This window comes from Penicillium waksmanii (genome assembly GCF_028829765.1).
Source record: "Penicillium waksmanii strain IBT 27052 chromosome Unknown utg000002l:1.0-3326099.0:1.0-3328782.0, whole genome shotgun sequence".
In the NCBI taxonomy this organism is placed as follows: domain Eukaryota; kingdom Fungi; phylum Ascomycota; class Eurotiomycetes; order Eurotiales; family Aspergillaceae; genus Penicillium; species Penicillium waksmanii.
Genome location: NW_026643249.1, coordinates 1,308,705 through 1,333,326, shown reverse-complemented (window position 1 = coordinate 1,333,326; position 24,622 = coordinate 1,308,705). Strand labels below are relative to the sequence as shown.

Sequence of the window (24,622 nt, the reverse complement as noted above, 5' to 3'; positions counted from 1 at the left end):
ATGGCGTTATGACTCAGGCGTTTAGGGGGGGGAAGGTTGGGGTATTGCAGTATTGTATTCAGTATTCATTCAAGATATGACGTTTCCCAGACCATCTAGGCCTCTTTATTTTCCACAAGGGCATCCAATCCGGATATCCCCGCGTAGATGTATCATGTACTAAGTGTGTACTGGGAAAGATCGCCCGCTTCTCCGCTCAGGCACGCCGGGAAGTTAATTCTGCCCCGCTTCACCGCTCGTGTGCTTTCCCAATCGGGACTGTCGCCTGCGGCTTCTTTTTTTGGCTTCAACCTGCTGCTGCTTCTGCTTTGCTGCTTCTTGTTTCTTCTCAGAGAACATTCAACTCTCTTCTTGACACGATCCTCTCGTGATATCCTGCCATCCCGCTTGATACAGTGTAACCAATCCCAGTCCCGGTCGTCAATTCGACTGCAGCCCAACCCACCCGCTAACTCGCATTTCCCTGATGTCAGATTTTCATCGCGCCCCACGAGCCCGGGCCCACAGATAAAATCGCTCATTACCAACCAAACCACCAACAAGCGCAAACACATTTTGCAGCTGTCACCCCTCCTCAAGAGGTCTTCAAATCGACCACTCGTGGCATATTTGGTCCAACGAGACCCCTAAGTCTACGCCTTACCTTCGTGACCTGCTTCCGGAGTAATCAATTGCATCTCGGGCACCCATTGAGGCCCTCGGAGTCTAACCGACAACTCTCGTGCCCGTTCTTTTTTTTTTCCACATCCCCTCACTGATGTTGGCCCCGCGCGACCTGCAATTTTAACCCAGATTTCCTTGCCCATTTCTATGAGCCCAAAGGATCTTCTGCGATTTCTCTCTAAGCCTGCCAAGTACGTGTCTGTCTCAATTCTCGATTCCCTGGATCCTATCTTCCCCAATCGGTTGTCGTACAACCGTTCGGAACACGCAGATCGTGCTCCAATTTGCCCGCAATAGATCCGAACCGGATCACAAATATTTTTTTGGTCACAGACACAATTGATTCCCCTCCATCCCCTCCCCCTTCTATTTTTCTTTCTTTCTTTTTCTTTCTTTTTTTCGCATCCATACCATCGCCGTTGCTAACCTGGCTCGTCTTGGTCCCCTGCAGGCCTCGATAACGCGACTCCCGCAAATAACTTCCACCCACCACTTCCCCTCATCACCCAATATCAAAGCAGATACTCTCTTCTGCTAGACCCGATACTTTTACCGGTATCGGTATCTTCCAGGACGAGGGTACTTGACTGATCGTCACCATTCCTTGTACGATCTTCTTCCTCGCCTACGCATTTCTCCCTCCCTAGCGGCCCTTCTGGTCTGTTCGGGTTTACATCTCTCTGGTCTGTTAGCCAGTTCAATTTCGTCCTAAAGGCCTTCTCTTCTCAGACGGGCACCGCCCCCTTGTGCGTCTGAGCAAGTAGACAGTGCTTCTAAAGCCTTTTGTCTCCACATACACACGGTTCCCAGGGCGGTCCGACGTCTCCCACAACTTCATTCCGTTCAGTGCTTCAATTGTAACAGCTTAGGCTGCAACATTCAGCGGAAATGGTTCACGTCGGTATTCCGAAGAATTACACAACCTCGCCATCCTCCTTTGCGGGGACGCCTTCTCTGACCATCAACTACGAGGCCACTCAGGACCTTGACTCCAGCAATGCTTTTGAAGGTTAGTCCATGCCACCCACTTTTATATTTCTGCAAGCTCTGACTCAATCGCAATAGGTCCCGAGAAGTTGCTCGAAGTATGGTTTGCTCCGTCTGCCAGCGAGCTTGGCGCTGCCGGCCCAGAGGGCCTAAAGAAGGTTCCCAGCGACATCTGGAAGGATATGCTCGACTTGGTCAATTGCCAGGTCCTCTCCATTGTCTCATCCGAGGATGCGGATGCCTACCTGCTGTCTGAGTCCAGCATGTTTGTCTGGCCGCACAAGCTCATTCTGAAAACATGTGGTACCACGACTCTGCTGTCCGGTCTCCCGCGCATCTTGGAGATCGCCACTCTATTTGCAGGCTTCCCGCGCGCTACTGCACCTCCGTCTCGCGGAATCACTGTCGCTGCGGCCCCTTACCGGGTTTTCTATAGTCGCAAGAACTTCTTGTTCCCCGACCGTCAACGCGGCCCTCACCGCAGCTGGCGCGATGAGGTTCGCAACATGGACAAGCTGTTCCAGAACGGTAGCGCCTACATGATTGGCAAGATGAATGGAGAGCATTGGTACTTGTACCTGACTGAGCCTCACACCTTGCTCACTCCCCCGGCGAGCCCACAGGAGGAGGTTGAATTTACCGAGACTGAGACCAAGGTCCTCGACTTCCCTCCCTCTCCTGTCGCCACCGAGTGTGATGAGCATGATGAGACTCTAGAGGTCCTGATGACCGATCTCGACCAAGAGAACGCGAAGCAATTCTTTCTGGAAAATGCCGCCGCCACGGCAGAGAAACGCTTCCGCAGCCTCGAAAAGGATGACGACGTCGAACACTTGGATGTCTTCAGCAACAACTCCGATCCGGAGGATGATATTGATATGAAGGCTAGCAATAGCGGCATCTTGCCGGCGGAGTTGACAACAGAGGGCCATGCTCTTGGTACTGTGGTCTCTGATTCTTGCGGTCTCTCGGACGTCTATCCCAAGAACAAGTTCCCGGATGCTCGCATTGATGCATATCTCTTCACACCCTGCGGTTTCTCTGCCAACGGTGTTGTTCCTGCTCCGGATAGCAAGGGGCCGACCCACTACTTCACCGTTCACGTCACGCCAGAGCCGCATTGCTCATACGCGTCCTTCGAGACCAATGTGCCGCACTCCCAGAACGGCAAGACCACGTCCGACATCATCCAACAGGTTGTTGATATCTTCAAACCTGGTCGCTTCAGCATCACCTTGTTCGAGACCAAGCCTTCTGTCGAGGAGCTTGAGGCCGATCCAACCGGCTTCCACGAGGTCTCTCACGCGCAGCGCCAAGCTTTGCGCCGCAGTCCCAAGATGGAGCATGTGGAAGGCTACCGCCGTGTTGACCGTATCGTTCACGAGCTGAACGGGTACGATCTTGTGTTCCGTTACTATGAGCGCAACGACTGGAAAGGGGGGGCACCCCGGATTGGAGAGAAGTTCTAGAGCTTCACCCTGTAGTTGAAAGGTGAAGCCCTTGAGCTTCCACTGTCTTCACTCTCCTCTGGCCGGCCTTTTCCAGACGTCATGCTACGCAGTCGGTTGAATTCGAATTCGACTTTTTCTTTGCACAGTCTTCGTCCATCTTGTGATTGGTATTCATTTTGCCTTTTAATTTTGTGAACTTGTAACTTGAACTTCCTGTCTTTACATAGTACGCAGCATTGCATGTTCATGCACTCAGCGTCTTGTCTTGTTCTCCTGTCCATGCTTCAAGCTGGGCCTCATCAGCGATTTTTTCCTTCTTGTGAATTTGCTTTGAAGCCACTCTCTATTTATAATATAACCGGAGTTTTTTCACTGCCCATCCAATACTTCAACTGGATAAAATCAATACTCCTGTGTAGCGACCTATGTAATAGTGAATGATCTTCCGATGAGTACTATTACCTATTGCCTATCACGTACTCGTATACTCTGTAGTTGCGCGTCGATCTGGAAAGCGGTGAGGCCCGTCGCTATCTGGCAGTATCGTAGTTATCTCAAGTATCAGATTGACTTTCAGTCGCGCGACAACCAACGATTTCCGCTCAACCCAACAGTCGACCATCATCTGGAGGTCATCATCAGCTATATCTGATCCAGGCGACTCAGCTCCCCGAGGCATTCTCACCTGCTTCGCTTCTTATCGATGTCGCTCCCCGTCTCCTGAATTCGGCATTACAACACTTGAGTCCGCGGACCCTCGCCGAGTCTCTCTCCATCAATCTACCTACCACCAACAGTACATTAATTGATTGAACAAACCAACGAAAGCCCCATCGTATCTTACCTTAATCAAATCACCATAATACAACCTTGGGAACCCAAAATTACACTTATCGCACAACCATCCTCAACAACCAATTCAAAATGTCCTCACCACCACCCTACCACCAAGCCCCGGGCCCAAACCCCCTAAAAAGACCATCCATATCCTCAGTCGCCTCCCAACCAATCGGCAAAAAGGCGCGCATGCACCCCCTGCGCCAAACCTCCTTCCCAGTCAACCTCGACGCGGAGCGCAGCTTTGGCGCGACGAGCGATGCTGGCAGTGTGACGGGCAGTTTTACGGGAAGTCTCGGCGGAGCGAGTGCTGATGGGGTCTTTTCTGGCGCTGCGGCGCGTGGAAAGAAACGTGGACGGAAGAGTAAAGCCGAGAAGGCGCGGGAATTGGAGCGCGAGGATGCGCTTAGCTCGAGGGCGGGTGATACGCGGTTGGGCTCGATTGATGGTGATGGGGCATCGGTTAGAGGGGGGTGGTGGTGGCGGTGGTGCGGGAGGCGCTGGTGGACAGAATGCAGATGATGGGGATGAGGATGATGATTATGATGAAGGGGAACTTTTGGGGAGGGATGAGGGGACGACGGATACGGAGGCTGAAAAGAAGAATCTTGCGTATGTTTTTTTTTCTGCTGCAACTACGAAAATGGTTGAGAGGATTTTTTGATAGGCTAACCCATTTCCGCTGTACAGGATTCTTGTCGATGCTTTTAATTCCGCGCAGTCTGAGCGGTACGATATTTTCAAGCGAGCAAAGCTTAGGAAGGAGTCGCTCCGTCGTATCGTCAATCATGCGCTCTCACAGTCTGTCCCGGCTAGCGTCGTGACTACAGTGAATGGTTTTACGAAGGTCTTTGCCGGTGAAATTGTTGAGAAAGCCCGAACAGTTCAGGATGAATGGGCCGACGCCCACGATCTCGCCGCTCGTGAAGCCTTCGAGGCCCAGGAAGCCGCAGCTGATAAGGCAGCGCAGGCCCGAGCTGAACGAGCTGAAGCCGCTGCTGCTGCACAGTCACAGTCCAAGCCAGCAACGCCTACACCCTCAGGCACACCAGTTCCTGCTGCCGGATCTCACAGTAATGGCATCAAGAAAGAGCCGTCCGACACAAACCTCGCCTCATCATCTCCAGCTCCCGCAACCGGAACACATGTCTCCCCCTCCCCGTCAAGAAAACCTACCAAGTCCGCAATTTCAAGTCCTATCCCCCCCTCGACAACGTCGTGAATTCCGCCTCCCACCCAATCCACACCGTGGCCAGCTCTTGCCCTCGCACTTGCGTGAAGCGGTGCGGCGCATTAAGCGTGATGGTGAGGGCGGTGGTGTTGGATACTCCGGGCTGAGTATGGAAAACCTCGGAGTGAGTGGTGCTTTTACGTGGAATTCTGGCAGTGTTGGTGGCCGCCGATTATTCCGCTAATCATTCGTGGCCTTTGCTATTTTCTTTTGCTTTTACTTTTTCTCGTTCCATTGCATCGGCGTATTCGGTTGGTTGGGCGGGCATCTCTTTTGCTTCTGGGTTCATTCGATTTCGCTCCGCCGGGTGAATTTATGCTACGCGGCGGAATAGTATCTACATAGTAGCGGACAGGTCGTCTATTTCGAGATTATGACAGGACATAAAAATTCGATATCATTACTTTTTCCCCCTTCTCTTTGCTAACTTTACTACCGCACTATTCATGGCGTACTTCGTATATTGGACTTTGCTCAATATGGGCTTCATGGCTTAGATATGTGACACCTATGTACGGATAGTGTAAATTAAATATCCCCAATTTAGATCACACATTCCAATGCATCTGATTCATCCGTCGATCTCCAGGAGGCCAGTTCCTCCAGGGCTTGGCAGGCACCGGTCTGAAAGGGAGCTGCATCAACAACAACCATATCAATATGCGATTTCATTTTGGTCTGCCAGTACTGCTCCGCGCAAATTAGTCTCCAAATAACCAATTCACGCTACGATCCACATGTTCGTAGAGATAAGCTCATGATCTAAAGAAATAAACGCCATGGGACTTGTGTGAGCCAATGACGAGATCGGCAGGCCGTGCCCTAAAAAGGACCGCGCCGCTGCATCCATCGCTGCAAGGGCCCAGCGCCACCAACTGGCCTTTCCAAGTATCTACAAGGAGAAGCTTTTCTTTGACTTTCCTGGCATACCAATGCCATTGACGCGCGATATCCCTAGCCCATGGGTGCCGGTGGGGGAAATGTATCCTCGTGGTTCGCACTGGATTCAGGAGCGCGCCATTGGGGCTTTGACTGGGCTTATTGTTACATACTGTACTAGTACTATTTGCCCACGCTGCAGTGCACCCTTCACCCTTCAAACGGGGATGGGTTGGGAATTTGTTTATGCCAGTGCCGCGTCAGGGCCTGCTTCTTCAGGAGGCCCCTTCTTTCTTGGCGAGTCTTTTCTGGCAGCATGCTTGGCTTTTCTTTCCTGATATGTGTCTCCTTTTTTGGGGTTTCGTTTCCTGCTTTATTAATTATTCTCCTGTGGGAAGCATGCGTGGGGAGTATAACCTATTCCACCTGCTGCTCTTAGACTCCAACCTTTCAACTGCTTCGCTTCACATACCTCGATGAATCTCACTACACGCTTCCGAGGCTTTTGATATTCTGGCGGGCTGGCTGGCTACTTGACGCGTTTTTGATACTGTGCAGCGGCGCCTAATATTCAAGTTGGGCCTTCAAGTGAAATCTTGCTTCATCCTTCGCCATGCCATATCTTCAGACCTCTCATATCTATACTCGTCTGCGAGAAAATCTCCCCTCAACCCCCATCTCCACGCCAATATCCGCTGTCTTCTCTTGGAATCGAGGGGACTCTTCAACGACAAAAGGCGACCCTCGGAAAAGCGTCAAATGGATCGACGTGCGTAATTCAAACAGGCCTATATCCTCCAACATCCAATTTAATATCAGGAAGCTAACGTTAGATTATCTGCTCCAGGGCCTTCGTGGAATCGCCTCTTTTCTAGTTGTTCTCACCCACCTCGCCCGCGCCTGGGACTATGACCTCTTCTCTCCACGAGATAACGAGGATGTCTCTCCGAGAATTTTACAATGGCCTATTCTGCGCATCCCCTGGCAAGGCCGTATTGGGGTTACTATATTCGCATTTTTGACTGGCTACGTCTGTGGCCTGAAACCTCTCAAACAATCACGCGCCGGCGACATTATGGGGGCATTTACAACAATATCCAAAAGTGCATTCCGCAGACCACCACGCTTGATATTCCCTGCCACAATCGCTATGGTTATTTCTTGGGTTATTGCTCAGTTTGGAGGCTTTGTTGTGGCTAATCGATCAGATTGTTGGTGGTGTCGGTATGCGGCGCCGGAGCTGGAGGACTCGCTATGGGATGAAATTCTTCGTTTGGGGAAGAATTTCTTGTCAACGTGGACAACTGGGTATATGGCATATGACGATCATCAGTGGGCGCTACTGCCCCTCTTGAAGGCATCTATGCTGGTATACATTCTGCTATTTGCTACGATGTTCATGCGATTCCGGTACAGGATGATGGTTTACATCGGGATGATGCTATACTTCCACCAAGATGCTGCGAAGGATACTGGTAAGTGCATTGCATCTTAGACTGCAAATTACCAAGAAACCTATCTAACAAAAGCAATAGAGACATTCCAACTGCAAGCAGTCTACGGCATACTCCTCAGCGACCTCTCCTACTCAACAACAGTCAAAAACTGGATTGAAAACCACCCCTACGGCCGAAAAGCAATTTCCATGCCATTAACATTCTTCGGCCTCTGCATTGCTTCTTATCCAGGCGAGCATCCAGAATGGTCCCCGTGGTCAAACTGCCTCCTCAAAATGGCAGAATACATATTTCCCCCCGAGGTAAACATCGGCAAACGCTACACAGCCCTTGCAATCGACATGATCATTTTAGCAATCTACATATCACCATCGACGAAAGACTTCTTATCAAACAGACTCCTCCTGTGGCTGGGTAAGCAAAGCTTCGCCGTCTATCTAATCCACGGCACATTACTGCGCGTTGTGCTCGTTTGGATGCTCTACGGTATTAGCGGACAGCCGTGGGATGGAAGTGAAGCCGCTACCGACGATGAACGAGATTGGATACCCCTCCGTCCACCGGTGGTAGTTGCCTTTTGCATCCCAATTTGGATAGGAATCGTGTATGCTTGTGCTGCGGCGTGGACGGCGTATGTCGATACATTTTGTGCATCTTTGACGCAGAAGGTTGAGCGGGCTGCGTTTGTGGAGGATGAAAAGGCCCCTTTGCCTTTACCGCTTGTTTCCGTTCCTATGCAAACTGCTTGAGGATACCCAGGGCTTTGCATATGAATTTCGTGGTTTTCTGGGACTTGAAGTGATGGGATCAGGGCTGGCGCCCCTGCATTTACAGGTGTTTATAAGCGACATTATTTTATCTTAGGCATTTTTCTTGGGCATTTTTTTCAGTCAAAAACACGATGTCTGCTATCAGTTTCTCCCGCGAGGGAACATACCTTTTTGGATCACGGGGCTGGGAATTTGAGATATCGTGAGCTCCATAATCAGCTTCATACCGTGGCCATTTGCATTATTTCTTCTACTTTATTTAACTTTAATTTGGTCGAAAATGGCTCTCAATTGTAAAGCAAATTCATTAGCATATTGACTCAGAAGTCATTCGATATTCGGGAATGAACATAACACAGGTATGCCTACAATGAAGTATGCCCAAAGAACTCACCTTCTCATGACCTAGTCCACGCCCATACAACTTGAATTATCCTGCTGCTGCTTGGCCCAGTGAAAGATTGACTCGTATCGACGCCGATATCTCGTGGTACGATTAACATTGCCACACGTTCAAAAATGACTGGCTTCACCAGGATGAGAGGCGGGGGGCTAATTGCCTCGCCTCACGCCTTGGCAAGCCAGGGCTATCACTGGTTTATTTTTTAGCAGATTCACTCCCCAAAAAGGGCCTAGCTGCTTTCTCAGTGATTTGATAGAAGCCTTTCTGCCGGGCAACGACAATCGCGGGCTTGAGCCATCTGGCTGCCCAGAGTGCACAAGAAGAGGTCAGTCTTATATTGATACTATGCTCCGAGCCTCTACAGTCTTTGCCCTGGGCATTGCCTATCCCGGGAACTGTCTGGTTTCAGGCATGAATTAATTTGTTCGAACAGAGGCCCAAGAAAATGAACAAAGTGACAGGATGATACAGAGACGCACGGAACTCACTGAAGAATTAATCGAACTAGAAATGAGGCTAGGACTTTTTGAGCGGCCTGAAGTGTCAGATGCTGTTTCCAGGGGATCGTTGGATGGAGAGGATTTTGGAAATAGAAGTAGAGTTGCGATCTATGTAGCTAGGATCATGAGAAAGGATTTCACACGAACTGGCCGCTTTCATTCAAGTCCCTTAATTTGCGAGGCCTTTGAATAAACCAAAGTAAAATAAACCTTGGAGTGGCTTTCCTTGCCAAAGTGGCTTCAATATTATAACGTGCAGTATGCGAGTCTGAGTCCTTCTATTGATTTTTTAAAGCCTCCCGAGGTCATCAGTTTTCATCGAAAGAAAGCCTTTGTCCCAGCCTCAGCTCAGCTTTAACAATCTGTTTTAATTCCAACCTAATAGGCATTCCACCTTGATATCACCTCCAAGCCTCTAGCGTGTCAAGGAATTCGATTCTAAAATAATGGATTAGACTTCAATCATGGGGAATCTGCGGACATACATACTAGTATACTTACGGACCGCTCGCACTCAAGTCACCCCAAGGTGCGGCAGCCCAGATTGCAAAGGAAGAGGTCATTATTACTAGTATATTGATATTCCCCGATACTCGATAGCCTTTGCGTTGGGCATCTCCGAATACTGTCTGTTTCGTTTTTGACATCAATTGATTTGTTCGAACAGCTGGCGAAGAAAAAGCAATGTTGAGGCGTGAGTACCTGCGGCATCTCCGGCCTCAAATATCCAGGCCATCGCTCGTTAACATTGAAGGATTTACTCGAGGATTCTAAACCTAGGACAAGGGTATTGTTAAAGAAATACCATCTAAGAAACTTCGTCAAGGACGAGGTACCGACGACAGTGCCTTCTTTCGCATAGGCTTAGTCAGTCCACACCATTATATCTAGCTCCTGGGTAGAGTCGGCTATTCTTTCATCCTACAAATCCAGGAGACTTGAAAGAAGCGAAAGAGGCTGAACAAAGAAACTGGATGGAATGAGACGCATACATGAGGATGTGGTGCGCATGGATAACTCAGCACTGATGCCTCAGGCTCTCAACAACAGATATTCAATACTAGTATAAAAAGCCATATCCCCCTAACCTCTTCTATATCCCTAGCTTTATCTAAGATAGAGTTTCAGCAAGATGGTGAAGTAAACTGAGAATGTAAGTACTGCTTCGTTGGTCATTTACTTTAGTAGTAACTGATACCTTTTGGTAGTCAGCCTTTTTATGGTATAAGAGCCAGACCTCAAGCGATGGGGTTCTACTCCTTCGGATGGATGCAAAAGATCCAGTAGCTGTGACAAATCAGGGGGTAAGTTTTACTAGTAAAATATTTAATAGTAGTAAAATACTAGTTTTCCAAAATTGTCAACTAATATTCTACCATATAGCAATCGGGCATTTGGCGCCTCTAACTTGGTGAAACTTTTGTTGAGCACCTAGCTGCGCAAAGAATGTAAGTGAAGTGACCTTTTACTTCTTACTTACAAGTAGCTTAATGGTAAACAGAAGCCTGAGTCGAGCACCAACAACCTCCGAAAGCACTACACGAAGCAGCATCCAGAGATAACTCTTACCCGTGCTGGTGGACACCCTTCTTGGATGATCATCAACTCGCATGTAACTTTTACACGGATCTACGACAGAGATATGAGGATGGACTAAACAACAACAAGGTGGGGTTGCGAGATCATGATGCGGAGGTAGAAGCATGACGAAGAATTAGGGATTGGGTACAAGTGTATTACTTAAGGGTCGGCCGGGCTAGCGCTGACCCACAGGACCAGTATCGAGGCAAAAATACCAACATACGAATTAAATCTGTGTGCACATTTTTGAATCGAGTGGTATATTTTGCCTATTTTCTGTCGCGATACAGGGCTGGGTGGGAGAGCTTTTGTCGCACAAGTCGCGGGTGGAAACTGTTTCTAGCCTTCAAAAGCAGTTTTCGGTATCAAGTGCATAAGTCTCTATATTCAATTTTAAGTTGTTGATCAAGCTCAAATGCATATTCATTGCAACCGCCTCAATGACTTGGCAATCTACGCACATTGCCTCGGCTCGACCGCTTACTTTGCTTCGAAGGTTGGGACTCGGATTTATCCACCTGGGCAGTATAACACTTGTACCTTCCAAGGTTGAGAGCAACCAATTCTAGTTGCTTGGCTACTACTGTGCACCGAATATAAAGTAGTGTAGTCTCTTTGATTCTAAGCTGGAATACATGAAAAACAAATTGCCAGGTACAGCGCCATATAGTACAGTTTATACATGCTGATAAAGATTATTTCCGGCCCCGGGACTGCTGAGCAGCATTTTGGTGCCTCTGGAAGGAAGCCTTAGCCTTCTCACGCTCAGCGCGAAGAGCCTGCATCTGAGCGTTCCGGCGGGCGTGATTGCGCTCTTCACGACGGAAACTATCCACAGATTGTTGCTCCTGTTCATACTCCAGAGCCTTCTTGCGCTCGGCATCAGTCAGACGCGGAGGCGGGGCGGCAGAGCCGTCGGCGTTCTTCGCTTGGCCTTTTCCGGATGCCTCTGAGAGCTTGGTGGTGATATCCGTCTTCGCTTGACGGAAGTGCTCCGACATGCCATCGACCAATTTGTCGATCTTGCTCACGTTCTGGTTGTCAGGCTTCTTCTCCACCTCGGCCTTGGGTTTCAGTCGCGCATCCACCTGCTTCTGCAGTTTTTGAAGGTAGTCCTGCACGTCCGAGACGGATCTATCCGGAGCATATTTTCTGGTAATCGTCATACCCAGCATGTTGCGGAATTTGTCGGAGGTGACCATGTAGGACTGGCCCAAAGCGAAGGCACCGGTAGCCACGAAGTAAAGCTGGAGTGCACTAGGCATGAATGCCATGAAGAGGAAGGAGATCGCCGGTAAACCAATCGCCATTGATTTTCCAGCAGCGCTGTTCATAAAATCACCCATTCCAGACTCACCACCTCGCTGTATTAGTCAAAGTTAGCTGGATTATATCGCCGACTTGGGTGTGAAAAGGGGGAACCAACCTGCAAGGTCATGTACATAAATGCCGCGGTCACGGCAGGTAGAGCGTAGTAAGGGTCGGAAATTGTCAAATCGTTAATCCAGAGAACAGATTCGTCCAGCATTGCTGGGACGGGGAGCGAAGCCATGCCACGAACAACTCGGAAGGTACCGAAACCAATGGGAATTTGCAGCATTGGGATCAAGTTCTTCCAGGGGTTGATACCATTCTCCTTATTTAGTGCTGACAATTCAGCTCTCTTCCGTTGTGTTTCAATTTGGTTTGAGTCTTTCAGGGCCTGCATCATCTGCTGGCGAATGGGTTCAGTCTTAGGCTTCAGGTTTTGAATTTTGGCGCCTTGGTCTGAGGCAGTAAGCATCGGCTTCAGCAAAGCGAGACGGACGACGAGACCCGCGCCAACGATACTGGCCCACCATGGCAGACTGGCGGTAATGTGTAAATGCTCGATTAACCATTCAATCATGGCGGCAGGGCCCCAGCCGAAGTCCAGTCCAAGTTCTTTCAAGTATCCGATAGACTCAGGGATTTTCGAGATATCGAATCCCTCAAGGTCACTGGCCTCGGGAAGTCCATCTGACACACTCTTGGCCGGGGCCGGATCGGATGTCGGGGTGGACGAAGTCGAATTGAAACGAATCGCAGCCGGGCCAGCCACGACTGAAGCAGCCCGCCATGGGGCACTGGCAGAGAGACCGGAGTTCAATTGGCCCCGAAGGCCTGCAAGCCGTGAGTGTTGCGATCGGAAAGTCGATACCTATGCAGAGAATCAGTCAGTCTTGCTGCTCTTCCGGTCCTGGCATGACATGACAGGAACGAGACCAACCGATCGAGTAGATCGAGGAACCGCAGTAAGCCGTTGGCGCGCAAACGCGGCCGCTGTACTGGGCCCTTTCAGACCAGCAGCTCCCATCATTTTTATTTCGAGATATGACGAGTTGCCAGACAAGATTGGGGTAGCGGAGAATCGGCCACGAATCGCAGCGCGCCGGCGTTGAGACTTTTTTCTGCCGGGCGGCCAAGCGCCGGTAAACACCCGTCTGGACTCGGGTATCCCCAGAGGTACAGAGTACGGAGTACACTATAGTAACTACTCTTTGCTTTCTTCAGTTCTTCTCATATTCATATGTAGCAGGTAAATTCCAGTTCGCCAGGCGCCATCTGAAGAGTCTATATACACGCAAAAAAAATAAAAAGGTCACCAGGTAGAGAGGGGTGACCACGGTAGGTATCACGCATTCCAAAATGTACCGTTTTTTGTATTTCCCAATTCAATGCACACCCTGCTTCTTCCGAGAGATCTCTATGGTAAAGCAGAATGGATGGAGTTGGCAGTCTGTCGTTTACTCCAGAGAAGTAGTGTCGTTCAAGGTCCTGCGTTCGGAGGGGAGTTCGCGAATCTCAACCCCGGGACCCACGGCGTGTGCTCGGCGGTAATTTGGGAAGATCTGAGGAGATTATGATAATTAGTGATTGGGTTTGTGAAATACCGCATCTCCGTAAAGCTTACCTTAGTGTTTGACCATCCCAGTCGGAAAGCCGCCTCGTGGGCAAAGAGCTCGCCGAAACCCAGCATCAGGCCGTTCACAAAGGGGAGAAGGAGATTGATCGCGGCGCCTCTTAGAAGACCCCAAACGCTAGGCGGTTGGTAGAGGATCATGGGCGAGCCCGAGCTGGAGCTTGGGGATTCGGATTGCGTCAAGTCGTTGTTTGGCGAGTAGTTTTCCGAATCCGAGGGGAGCGTAACGGCGGAGTCGAAGAGCTCAGCTCGCGAGCCAGAAGCATTGGAGGCCATGGCCACGGAGAAACAGAGGGGATGCGAGGGCCGAGAGAGGGAGTTGAGCACGACGAGTGATATGGATTCAGTGGGTTGGCCCTGGGCCAGGTATCCGCCGTGGCGGTGGTCCGGGGTGAACTCGCTTAGTCATCAGGTTCGTGCCGTATAGTTAACTAGTTGAATCTTCAATAGATAGGACTCAACTCATTTTCACCTGAACATACTGTATAATCCAGGAACAGATGTCTTATGTCTCATGTATGTCTAATCGGCGCATGGATAAATCAGACCAAGTTATCGAACTCCGAGTCCAGATATACTACGAGTAGTACACGGGCATGAGAAAGTAAGATATATCCGAGTCGTTAAGTTCCTTGGTAGACTACAAAAAAACATTTGTAGAGCAACAGAGACACTTACGGCGAAACTGAAACTAAATAACATGTTTTATGACCTCAGCATCTACAAAATCTCAAAAAGATCGCGAGCAGAATATTTTGGAAGTATAGGGTTGACTCCGCCTCAGGCAACGACCGGAAGATCAGCCGCTCCGGCTGACCAATTGCAGTGACGTACCTGCCCGCGGTGTTTAGCTGGCTCGTCCAGCTCAAGCTTGCTGTCTTCTTTAAAACATCTCGTTGCGTATATCAAGCCCTCTTGACAGCCACCTATCCACATTGTCAAAAGGATTTTCTCAAAAACTGCAGTCGTTTTTGATACTGAATATTCGACCAAGCTCCAAACATGGATCACAACCCCGCAGAGCACGATGAAGTCGTGTCTCAGTTCTGTGCTTTGACGGGCACACAGCCTGAACAGGTAGGATTACTACTCTCAACAAGTCTCGAAACAAGCTCTTACCATCTATCTTTCTTTTTCTAGGCCCAAGAGTACCTTGCAACCAACCATGGCGACGTTGAAGCCGCAGTTACCGAGTTCTTTGCGGAACAAGACGAGGCTTTGCAGGACATGAACACAGGAGGTGGCCAACAAGTTGGTGCTGGAGAAGCTGCTGCTGCCACTGCGGCCGCTTCAGGAGGTCGAACACTGGGCGGTGGAGCTGTCCCCGCCTCTTCTGCTGCCCCGGAGGCCTCGTCATCTGCGCGCCGCTCAGCGCCTAAAAAGAAGTTTGCGACTCTAGGTGATTTCTCGGGAGGAGACACTCACGACTCTTCGGACGACGATGGGTCGGAAGACCAGGATTTTTTCGCCGGAGGAGAGAAGTCTGGACTGGCAGTTCAGAACCCAGATGACCTCAAGAGGAAGATTCTCGAGAAGGCTCGGAAGTAAGCTTTCTGATGTCTCCGCAGTGATGTCTGGAATTGGATACTGATACATGAGTGTATAGAGCTCAACCCCCGCCCTCAGACGACGCTCCCTCCCGCCAATCATTCTTCACTGGCGCTGCGCGCACTCTCGGCGGCGACGATGCTCCAAGCCGGGTGATTGCCGACCCATCCGCCCCTACTCCCCAGCGCGCTCAGCGCGTACAGCGCACTCTCCACTTCTGGGCCGACGGATTCTCAGTAGACGATGGCGAACTCTACCGATCTGATGACCCTCGCAATGCTGAGATTTTGGAGGGTATCCGACAGGGTCGTGCCCCACTCACGATTATGAATGTTCAAGCGGGACAGGAGGTGGATGTCGAATTGAAGCAGCATGAGGAGAAGTACACCAAGCCTAAGCCCCAATACAAGGCATTCTCTGGATCTGGACAGCGCCTGGGTAGTCCTACACCTGCTATTCAGAGCCAGCAACCTACACCTCCCGCCGCTTCTGCCCAGTCAAGTGGCCCACCTAAGCCCGAGGTGGATGAATCGCAGCCCACGGTCACTCTCCAGATCCGCCTTGGTGACGGAACCCGTTTGACGTCCCGATTCAACACCACTGCAACAATGGGTGACGTCTATGCTTTCGTCACGGCCGCATCTCCGGATAGCCAGAGCCGCCAATGGGTGTTGATGACCACTTTCCCTAGCAAGGAGCTCACGGACCGGGATGTCACTCTTGGTGATCTCCCCGAATTCAAACGTGGAGGAGTGCTTGTCCAGAAGTGGACCTAGAAGCCATTGTTACTTGGGAAGGATTTATTCCACCTCCTATATCCTACGGGAGTTGGCAGACCACTGGTCAAACACGGGCATTCAAGTTCTTTGTTCCTCGGTGTAGACTCCTACAGAGACGTTTAATGATACATGCAGTACTCACATGAAAAAAGTGAGCTACATTCGGGCTAAGTAGACCTTACTCATACATGAATTAAAAAGAGAATTCTACCTAACTGAACTGATGTCCCGACCTTGTAGAAGCATCCAGCGGATCCAACCGCAGCCCTCGTTTTAGTCAGAGGCCGATTGATAAGCATCCCGAACATCGGCTTCAATCCCCACCTAGAAACCTGCCCTTGTTACTCTTTCATTCTTCACCAACAACAATTGACTATACAGCTATGCCTCTAGACGGGGTGAAGAATATTGTACTGGTAAGTCTACGGCAAGAGAAATGCGCCCACCACCCGGAGCTTTCTAAATCCTACACCTCCGCCACCGCAGACTTTGCCCCTCACCAACAGCTTATCGATAACGATGAGCGCAAACGATGAGATCTTGAAAGCAACGGATGACATAGAGCAAAGCTTGACTCGATAAAATTGCATAATAAAGCTAACCAACCTTTGTCGCAGGTCCTCTCCGGCAAGGGAGGCGTGGGTAAATCCTCCGTAACTCTCCAACTTGCGCTGGCCCTCTCCCTCCAAGGCAAATCCGTCGGCATTCTCGACATCGACTTGACAGGACCCTCAATCCCACGACTAGTCGGTCTCGAAGGAGAAAAGATCACACAATCTCCAGCCGGGTGGCTTCCCGTCTCCGTTCACGATGCTACCACCCCACAACCTACAGCAGAAGGCGCATCATCTTCAACACCCTCACCCCGCGGTTCGCTCCGCTGCATGTCCCTCGGCTTTCTCCTCCGCGATCGGGGCGACGCTGTCATCTGGCGCGGACCCAAGAAGACAGCCATGATCCGCCAGTTTCTCTCTGATGTGGCATGGGGTTCAACGGACTACCTACTCATCGACACGCCGCCCGGTACAAGTGACGAGCACATCGCTCTAGCGGAACAACTCCTCACTCTCTCAACGGCGGATGCGAGCCTCGCGGCGCAGAATAATATCCCCCGATTAACGGGTGCGGTTCTCGTGACGACTCCACAGGCCGTTGCGACGTCGGATGTGCGCAAGGAAGCGAACTTCTGCGTTAAGACGAGTATACCTGTGTTGGGAGTGATTGAAAATATGTCCGGGTATGCCTGTCCTTGCTGTGGAGAGGTGAGCAATCTCTTCTCCAGCGGTGGTGGTGAGGTTATGGCGCAGCAATTGGGCATCCCGTTTCTGGGTAAAGTGCCTGTGGACGTTAAATTTGGCGAGCTTGTTGAAGGGAAGATGGAAACTGCTAGCGATGATGAGGTTGAAGGTGAAGACGAAGACGAAGACTCGGCGCAAGAAGTGCAGCCCCCTGCTGAGCCGGATCTTCGACCTCTTGTCGAGCAATATAAAGATGGGTGGTCTTATCCGCGGTTCGAAGAATTCGCGAAGACTATTGTTGGATGTGTGCAGGGGACGAATGGGGCGGTGGCTTAAGCTCAAAACTTGATATAGCTTGAAAAGAAGCTATTGGGGTTCTTCTTCATCGATACCCGAATTATATCATTACATAGCATTGTTTAGGGCGTTGCATAGCTCGGAAAAAGCTTTCATGGTTCAATTTCAAGGTTCACTATGATAGAAGACAACATCGCTCGAGAAATAGGTGAGTATTCTTGATTTGGAGGCGACTCCATATTGTAGATGATTTATAAGCATATAATATGGAGGTTCATTGAAGGGCATCACGCAGTCGTAAATCATTATAGTTCATGAGTCGTTATATGTGAATGACTTAGCTTGTCAAAGATAGGGCTGGTTCTTGGTTGCTCGTCAAATGGTAGTCTCATCAAGGGATCGTGCGAGCATGGCTCGCAGTCGACTCTCCGCGGACTGCAGGGCCGGGCGAGACTCCGGCTCAGCTAGATGTGCAGTCCACTTCAACCAACCAAGTACAGAGCGAACTGCTTCTGGCGCATACCATGTCTTTGGTGCTGTAATGTAGGGAGAGTTAGGGCGGTCAGGTAAGGGGGGCTGTGGTCCATTCGGAGTCTCCAGACTGGCTGCCTGTGCATCAACATGTGCTTCTGAGACTACAGCAGGGGTGGTGACGTCGGTTGAGTGGCCGCCATCACGTTTGGCAGTGGTGGTTTTTGCTAGCAGATCTCGGCCGGTTTGGGGTCTAGAAACAAACTCACGAGTGGCCGGCGGAATGTGAGCATCTATGACTTGAGCCGCCGCCGGCTGCATCGGAAGCTGTTGTATCTGTGTCCGCGCTGATAGATCTAAGCCCGAGGCACCACTGCGCTCTCGCGCAGACGCAGCCTGCCGAAGACTTTCCAAGTACCGGTAGAAAGAGAATGGATGAATCTCCTGGCCCGCATTCATCATGCTAGGATCATCGTCAAATATTACCACCCCCTCATCGGCACGCCGTTCATCATTCGAACTGGCTTCCTCGACCGGCCCTAAGCCACCCTGCGGAGCCCGAATCTCCCCCAAGGGCGCAATATGACTTTCATATTCATTGGCTAGGCTCAGTTTGCTGCGTCCACAGATCTCGGCGATCGAGTCCAGTGTACCGCGGATATCGGGCTCGATGGCCTGCAGTATACTCTCGATACTGAAATCCTGGACAGCCGGGAGCGGCGGCCCCGACGGACGGGAGGAAGCTGGAGTCTTCGAGCCCGTGAACGGGAAGAACCGGCGAGGAGACATGGTCGAAGACTGGCTCGTCGTGTCATCGGCATTGCCAGAATACGCTCTTACAAGGACGGGTTGAGTAGGTGCAGAGGGCAGGATACTGATACTCCGATCAGCTCGAGACGAGGAGTGGAGATGGGGATCTTGGTTCATTTGACGCAGAGTAGTGGCGCGAAGGCGATAGTCAGGGTCGTCAGCTGCAGAGTCGAAGTGCCGCCAGCTTGCGTAGTGGGAGGGGCCTGCACCTGCGTTGCCCGCGGGAGGCGCATAGGACGGAGACAGACGGGACCATCCTTGTCGGGGGAAAGACGAGGAGGACAGTCGACTACCATCCCAGCGTGTGGCCAGCGAGTCTAACGAGGTTGGGTCCATCGTACACCAATGCGGAGTAGTGGAAGGTGTACAGCGCAGAGTAGATTGAGTACCCCGCTCCGACTATCTTGTCGCGAGTCTGCAGGGTTGGGGTCGCCACACGTCTACTACAACCCTCACGAGGAGAGGTGCATCCAAGTGGCATAAGTGGTGCATGTGCTACTCCCGATGCGCTGGCAATGTGAATCAGTGGGAGGTCTCGGAGACAAAGACAAGGTCAAAGTCAAAGTCAAAAACCTGTTGGAAAGAGAAGAAGAGTAAGTCCAGGGCAAGTAGGATGGGAAGAGTAAGTGGACACCCAAAACAGACGCCAAGACTCGACTATGTCGGGGCTGGCCAACTCCACCACTCAGCTGCACTTGTCATCTTTGTACTTTAATTTGGTCCGCGAGTGACTCCGTACATGATGAACCGATTCAATGTAGGTCGTTCTGGTCATTCTGGTCATTCTCCACATTCTTCTCGACCTTTTCAAACTAACCCTAGCTCTTCCAGTTCGGCGGCGACTCTGACGGGTCAGGTTCCGACTTTGATGAGGACCACTCCGGCCTGCCTTTCCCTGAACCACTTTCTCGAACCTCGTTCCTCGCCCCTGATTTCGACCCGGCTACATTCCTCTCCTCCTTGACAAACCGACATCAAAGCCTCGAGGACTTGCGACAAGAATTGCGGAGCTTGGAACAATTGCTGAATAAGGAGTTGTTGGACTTGGTCAACGAGAACTATCAGGACTTCCTCTCCCTGGGCACAGCTCTCCGCGGCGGCGAGGAGAAAATTGAAGGCGTTAAAGTCGGCCTGTTGTCGTTTCAACGAGATGTGCAGTCAATTCGGGACAAAGTTGAAGCTCGCCGACGGGAGGTAGAGGGACTATTGAACCAGAAGCGACAGCTTCGCACGCATGCAGACATCGGCAAAGACCTCCTTGACTATGCGGACCGGGTCGAAGAGTTGGAATATAGATTGATGATCAAAAACGAATCTACTGCGCGAGAAACCACCGAGGATGATGGATCCGATTCCGAGTCCGATGTTTACGGAACCGATAGTGATGACAGTGACGAGGAGGAGCTTGGGGACGGGGCCGCACCTGTATCATTGAAACGGCTCGAGCGACATGTACAGAAGTATGTGTTCCTTACATCGATAGCCACCCGAGTTGGCGAAAGTCATCCGTTTCTGCTTGCTCAGCAACCACGTGTGGGCAAGATCAAGTCGACTGTGCTGCTGGACCTGAAGACTGCGCTGGAACAAGCTAGTCATGCTGGTGCCAAGCGCGATGCGAGAACCATGGCAGTCTTGCGTCTCTACGATTTCATGGGCGAGGATGTGAGTGCAATTCTTGCACTTAAGAATCTGAAAGTATAGATCGCCCCAGCGTCATTAACGGGCAGGAAATGCATAGCGTCGGCGTTCAGGTTTGTGGGAGTCTCTATTGAACAGATATGATACCATGATACACCATGTCCTTTCCTAATAAAACAAGATCTGTACACGCCAGTAGAATATGAGAAAAATAAGTAATTTACACGCCGGTCAAGGCAGAGGTTTCGGGGGAGTCATCAGTCTTAAACTCTCCGTTAAGACTGAAGCCGGTGCCGTGGGAGGAGCTCAGAACCTAATTGACGGATTAGCGGATTATTTAAAGAAAAGAACTTCTCAACTACTCACAATTTCGTAGATCTCCTTGCTAATCCGGTCGTTGAGACCAGATGCATCCTTCTTGATCTGATCAATCGTTGTCCGCAAGTTGTCGCGCAATTGCTCCGGAGAGAATCCTAGCTGGCCGATTGGAAGACGGATGACAGCATCACGCTCGCGGTAGACGGTACCACCACGAAGATCCTCAACACGGGAAGCAACATCCTCAACGACAGTACCGGCCTTGGCGCTGGGCATGAGGCCGCGAGGACCGAGAATTCGACCCAAGCCAGCCTTGTTGAGAGCCGGCACACTGTCCGGGTGAGCCAGGCATCGGTCGAACTCGATTCGACCGGCCTTCACAGCCTCAAAAACATCGGTTTCACCCACCAGGATGGCACCGGCGGCGAGCGCATCCTTCGCGTGCTTCGAATCGGGGGGACAGATGACGCAAATTCGGGACTCGGTTTGGACGGCGTGAGGAAATCGGATCATATTTCGGATGACGGGGCCATCTTTCCTTGTGCGCAGGCGAATGTGTGCCTCGTATTTGATGACAGTTGGGTTGCGGCCAACCTCCATGGCTCGGAGATAGCTGTTATAGGGAATAAATGTCAGAAAACCAGAAACGGTAAGATGTCACGAATCTCCTGCGACGATCAATTGCAAACTTACCGCATAGCATCACACAGAGTATACTGCTCCATATCCTTCAAGCTCTTTTGTCTAAATTCGAGAGGTCCTCGGCGAGAAGTCTTGGGCGCCGCGGCGTTCTTACCCTTACCCTTCCCCTTGCTCTTGCTCTTCTGCGGGTTGCTTCCCATACCTCGGACTTGTTGGAGGATCGAGAAAGCAGGGGTCATTGAAGTTTCCCGAAGTGATGGACGGCATGATGAGAGAATGCCGCGTGCCGCAGTGGGCATTGCGACGCCGAGGGACGACATGGCTTGGTGTTTGATGTGTAGATCCCAGCGGAGCGGAATTGTCGAGGTTTCTGACGGAGCTCTCGGCGCCCGGAGAAAGTGTAGGGCCGACCATACCGATATGACTCGCCGATATGACTCCGCTGCCCCTCCAAATTTCTAGTTCAGATCGTTGATCACCTTTCTGTTGTGCGCAAAGTGAACGAAATCACTGCACAATGACCCAATTCGATCTGACTGTGGCCACCCGTGGCAACCATGCCGCAATTCTACCCGTGGTGCTGATTGCGACCTCTCTGAACGAGGCTCGTCCTGCCCCGGCCATCCAAATCAAGTATGAGGATACCGCAGTTCTCAGCGAGGGCGACAAGGCCATTGTCCAGCTCACTACCGGCGGAAAGTCTATGTTCGGAACCTTGAATGCAGTGAACGAGCTTTGCACTGCCTTCCCCTTCCTTGCGGGCAAAGACACCAAGCTCGTGAGTTCCATTACCCCGCCATACATCTACTTCGGTTGATCTAATATCCAAGTTCTATAGGAGGCCGAATGGATCTCTCAGCTCGATTCCTTCTCTACCCTGGACTTCAAGGCCCTTGACCCCGTCCTCCAGCGCCTTGACACCCACCTTCTCCTCCGCTCATTCGTCGTCGGATACTCTCTTTCCACCCCGGATATCGCTCTTTGGGGTGCGCTCCGCGGTAACCGTGTTGCCGTCGCTGCTCTGAAGAAGGGTACGCTTGTCAACCTTACCCGCTGGTACCGATTCCTGGAGGAGCTCTGCCCCTGGACTCTTACCGCTATTGACTCCCTGACCGCTGCCGCGAAGGAGAAGAAGTCCGCGAAGTCTAAGGAGGGTGCCAGCTACGACATCGCTCTGAAGAACACCGACGGCGGTGTTGTCACTCGCTTCCCTCCTGAGCCCTCTGGATATCTGCACATTGGACACGCCAAGGCTGCTCTCCTCAACGATTACTTCGCTCACGAGAAGTACAACGGCACGCTTCTGCTGCGTTTCGATGACACCAACCCTTCCAACGAGAAGGAGGAGTTCCAAGATGCCATCATGGAGGATCTTGCTCTGATGGTAGGTTATCCATATTGATTTAACGTTGATTTGGCGCCCACAAAATATTTCCTAGCGTAAATCATTTGCTGACAAAAATAGGGTATCAAACCCAACAAAACTTCCTACACCAGTGACTACTTTGATGAGCTTTATGCCTATGGTATCGAGATCATCAAGCTGGGCAAGGCCTATGCCGATGATACCGACAAGGAGACCATGCAGAAACAGCGTTGGGATGGTATTCCTAGCGCGCGTCGTGAGCTTACTCCCGAGGAGAGTTTGGCCCGCTTCGAGGAGATGAAGAAGGGTACTCCCGAGGGTCTCCGCTGGTGCATTCGTGCCAAGATCTCTGCCGATGACAAGAACAAGGTACTTCGCCTTCTATGAAGAATGTTTGACGACACACTAACACTCCAAAGGCCCTTCGTGACCCCGTCATCTACCGCTGCAACCCAGCTCCCCACCACCGCACCGGTACCAAGTGGAAGATCTACCCCACCTACGACTTTGCCTGCCCTGTCGTCGATTCGATGGAGGGAGTCACTCACGCCCTGCGTACCATGTGAGTATACCCTATTACCCTATACTTCGCGGTATATTATTGCAAAGCTAATTTTCCTGTTAGCGAGTACCGTGACCGCAACCCCCAGTACCAGTGGATGCTCGATACCCTTAGCCTGCGCGGCGTCCAGGTCTGGGACTTTGCTCGCATGAACTTCATCCGCACCCTCCTCTCTAAGCGTAAGTTGACCAAGCTGGTTGAGAGCGGAGTTGTCTGGGGTTGGGACGACCCTCGCTTCCCCACTATTCGCGGTATCAGACGTCGCGGTATGACCATTCCTGCCCTCCGGGAGTTCATCCTGAAGCAGGGTCCCTCCAAGGCCGTCACTCTCTTCGACTGGGCTCTTAGTAAGTCAATTCCATATTTCTCATCTCTCGAAGTATACATATACTAACAAGTCACAGTCTGGGCTACCAACAAGAAGTACATTGACCCCGTTGCCCCCCGTCACACTGCTATTTCGAGCAAGGACGTCGTCAAGGCCACCCTGACCAACGGACCTGCTGCTCCTTACACCGAGGAGAAGGCCAAGCACGCCAAGAACGCCGCCGTCGGAATGAAGACCGTCGCTTTCAGCGCCAACGTCCTTCTTGAGCAGGAGGACGTCAAGCTCTTCAAGCAGGACGAGGAGATCACCCTCATGAACTGGGGCAACGCTTTCGTCCGTAAGATTACCGCTGGCGCCGATGGCGTTGTCACCGGCCTCGACCTCGAGTTGAACCCCGGCGGTGATGTCAAGAAGACCGAGAAGAAGGTTACTTGGCTCGCCACCGAGGGCCAGGAGCTGATCCCCGTTGAGCTGGTCGATTTCGACTACCTGCTGAACAAGGACTCTCTGACCGAGGAGGACAAGCTTGAGGATGTTCTCAACTACAACACTGAATTCCGGGACAGCGCTGTCGCTGATGGCAATGTGTCCCAGCTCAAGGTTGGTGATATTATCCAGTTTGACCGCAAGGGCTACTACCGCGTTGATCGGGCTGCTGCCCCTGGTGTTCCGGCTGTGTTCTTCAACATCCCCACTGGTAAGCAAAAATAAGTGGTGGGCGATGGCTTATATGTGATGTGAACGAGAAAATTGAATGTAGTTATGTGAATTAAATGAAGGCCTGTACACTTGCGATCAGACTTCTACTAATGTAAGCGTGTCGGTGTACTCTCAGAGCCTTCCATCTACCGATACATTCTGAGAATGCGTCGCTTCAGTAAAATGACTGGGGAATTGATAGCTGAACTGGCAACTAAATTGGAAT

The 24,622-nt window shown here is 51.1% G+C and overlaps 11 protein-coding genes across 11 annotated transcripts; 7 read left to right on the top strand and 4 right to left on the bottom strand.

The window, feature by feature from the left end:
• Window positions 1-1,551: 1,551 nt before the first annotated feature.
• On the top strand, window positions 1,552-3,119 carry N7481_002174 (adenosylmethionine decarboxylase SPE2; the record flags this gene model as incomplete). The annotated part of the gene is made up of 2 exons (XM_057261393.1): window positions 1,552-1,672; window positions 1,729-3,119. 2 exons carry the CDS (start codon window positions 1,552-1,554, stop codon window positions 3,117-3,119), a joined length of 1,512 nt encoding a protein of 503 aa, XP_057126325.1.
• A 906-nt stretch (window positions 3,120-4,025) lies between these two features.
• Window positions 4,026-5,160, top strand: N7481_002173 (transcription initiation factor TFIID subunit 11 family protein; the record flags this gene model as incomplete). The annotated part of the gene is made up of 3 exons (XM_057261392.1): window positions 4,026-4,400; window positions 4,450-4,550; window positions 4,629-5,160. The coding sequence occupies 3 exons, from the start codon at window positions 4,026-4,028 to the stop codon at window positions 5,158-5,160; spliced, it is 1,008 nt and encodes a 335-aa protein (XP_057126324.1).
• A 1,501-nt stretch (window positions 5,161-6,661) lies between these two features.
• On the top strand, window positions 6,662-8,254 carry N7481_002172 (acyltransferase family protein; the record flags this gene model as incomplete). The annotated part of the gene is made up of 3 exons (XM_057261391.1): window positions 6,662-6,817; window positions 6,896-7,523; window positions 7,584-8,254. The coding sequence occupies 3 exons, from the start codon at window positions 6,662-6,664 to the stop codon at window positions 8,252-8,254; spliced, it is 1,455 nt and encodes a 484-aa protein (XP_057126323.1).
• A 3,200-nt stretch (window positions 8,255-11,454) lies between these two features.
• On the bottom strand, window positions 11,455-13,097 carry N7481_002171 (membrane insertase OXA1; the record flags this gene model as incomplete). The annotated part of the gene is made up of 3 exons (XM_057261390.1): window positions 11,455-12,123; window positions 12,186-12,938; window positions 13,008-13,097. 3 exons carry the CDS (start codon window positions 13,095-13,097, stop codon window positions 11,455-11,457), a joined length of 1,512 nt encoding a protein of 503 aa, XP_057126322.1.
• Window positions 13,098-13,524: 427 nt separating this feature from the next.
• On the bottom strand, window positions 13,525-13,976 carry N7481_002170 (TOM13-domain-containing protein; the record flags this gene model as incomplete). Its single annotated transcript, XM_057261389.1, has 2 exons — window positions 13,525-13,629; window positions 13,692-13,976. 2 exons carry the CDS (start codon window positions 13,974-13,976, stop codon window positions 13,525-13,527), a joined length of 390 nt encoding a protein of 129 aa, XP_057126321.1.
• A 726-nt stretch (window positions 13,977-14,702) lies between these two features.
• Window positions 14,703-16,024, top strand: N7481_002169 (protein phosphatase regulator SHP1; the record flags this gene model as incomplete). Its single annotated transcript, XM_057261388.1, has 3 exons — window positions 14,703-14,777; window positions 14,841-15,244; window positions 15,307-16,024. The coding sequence occupies 3 exons, from the start codon at window positions 14,703-14,705 to the stop codon at window positions 16,022-16,024; spliced, it is 1,197 nt and encodes a 398-aa protein (XP_057126320.1).
• Window positions 16,025-16,410: 386 nt separating this feature from the next.
• On the top strand, window positions 16,411-17,601 carry N7481_002168 (Mrp/NBP35 family ATP-binding protein; the record flags this gene model as incomplete). Its single annotated transcript, XM_057261387.1, has 2 exons — window positions 16,411-16,443; window positions 16,645-17,601. 2 exons carry the CDS (start codon window positions 16,411-16,413, stop codon window positions 17,599-17,601), a joined length of 990 nt encoding a protein of 329 aa, XP_057126319.1.
• A 336-nt stretch (window positions 17,602-17,937) lies between these two features.
• N7481_002167 (uncharacterized protein) lies at window positions 17,938-19,179 on the bottom strand (the record flags this gene model as incomplete). The annotated part of the gene is made up of 1 exon (XM_057261386.1): window positions 17,938-19,179. One exon carries the CDS (start codon window positions 19,177-19,179, stop codon window positions 17,938-17,940), a length of 1,242 nt encoding a protein of 413 aa, XP_057126318.1.
• A 403-nt stretch (window positions 19,180-19,582) lies between these two features.
• N7481_002166 (COG2 family protein) lies at window positions 19,583-20,544 on the top strand (the record flags this gene model as incomplete). The annotated part of the gene is made up of 2 exons (XM_057261385.1): window positions 19,583-19,600; window positions 19,675-20,544. The coding sequence occupies 2 exons, from the start codon at window positions 19,583-19,585 to the stop codon at window positions 20,542-20,544; spliced, it is 888 nt and encodes a 295-aa protein (XP_057126317.1).
• Window positions 20,545-20,701: 157 nt separating this feature from the next.
• N7481_002165 (mitochondrial 54S ribosomal protein uL1m) lies at window positions 20,702-21,761 on the bottom strand (the record flags this gene model as incomplete). The annotated part of the gene is made up of 3 exons (XM_057261384.1): window positions 20,702-20,794; window positions 20,848-21,412; window positions 21,493-21,761. 3 exons carry the CDS (start codon window positions 21,759-21,761, stop codon window positions 20,702-20,704), a joined length of 927 nt encoding a protein of 308 aa, XP_057126316.1.
• Window positions 21,762-21,958: 197 nt separating this feature from the next.
• Window positions 21,959-24,408, top strand: N7481_002164 (glutamate--tRNA ligase GUS1; the record flags this gene model as incomplete). The annotated part of the gene is made up of 6 exons (XM_057261383.1): window positions 21,959-22,219; window positions 22,280-22,825; window positions 22,907-23,176; window positions 23,227-23,369; window positions 23,433-23,716; window positions 23,774-24,408. 6 exons carry the CDS (start codon window positions 21,959-21,961, stop codon window positions 24,406-24,408), a joined length of 2,139 nt encoding a protein of 712 aa, XP_057126315.1.
• Window positions 24,409-24,622: the final 214 nt, after the last annotated feature.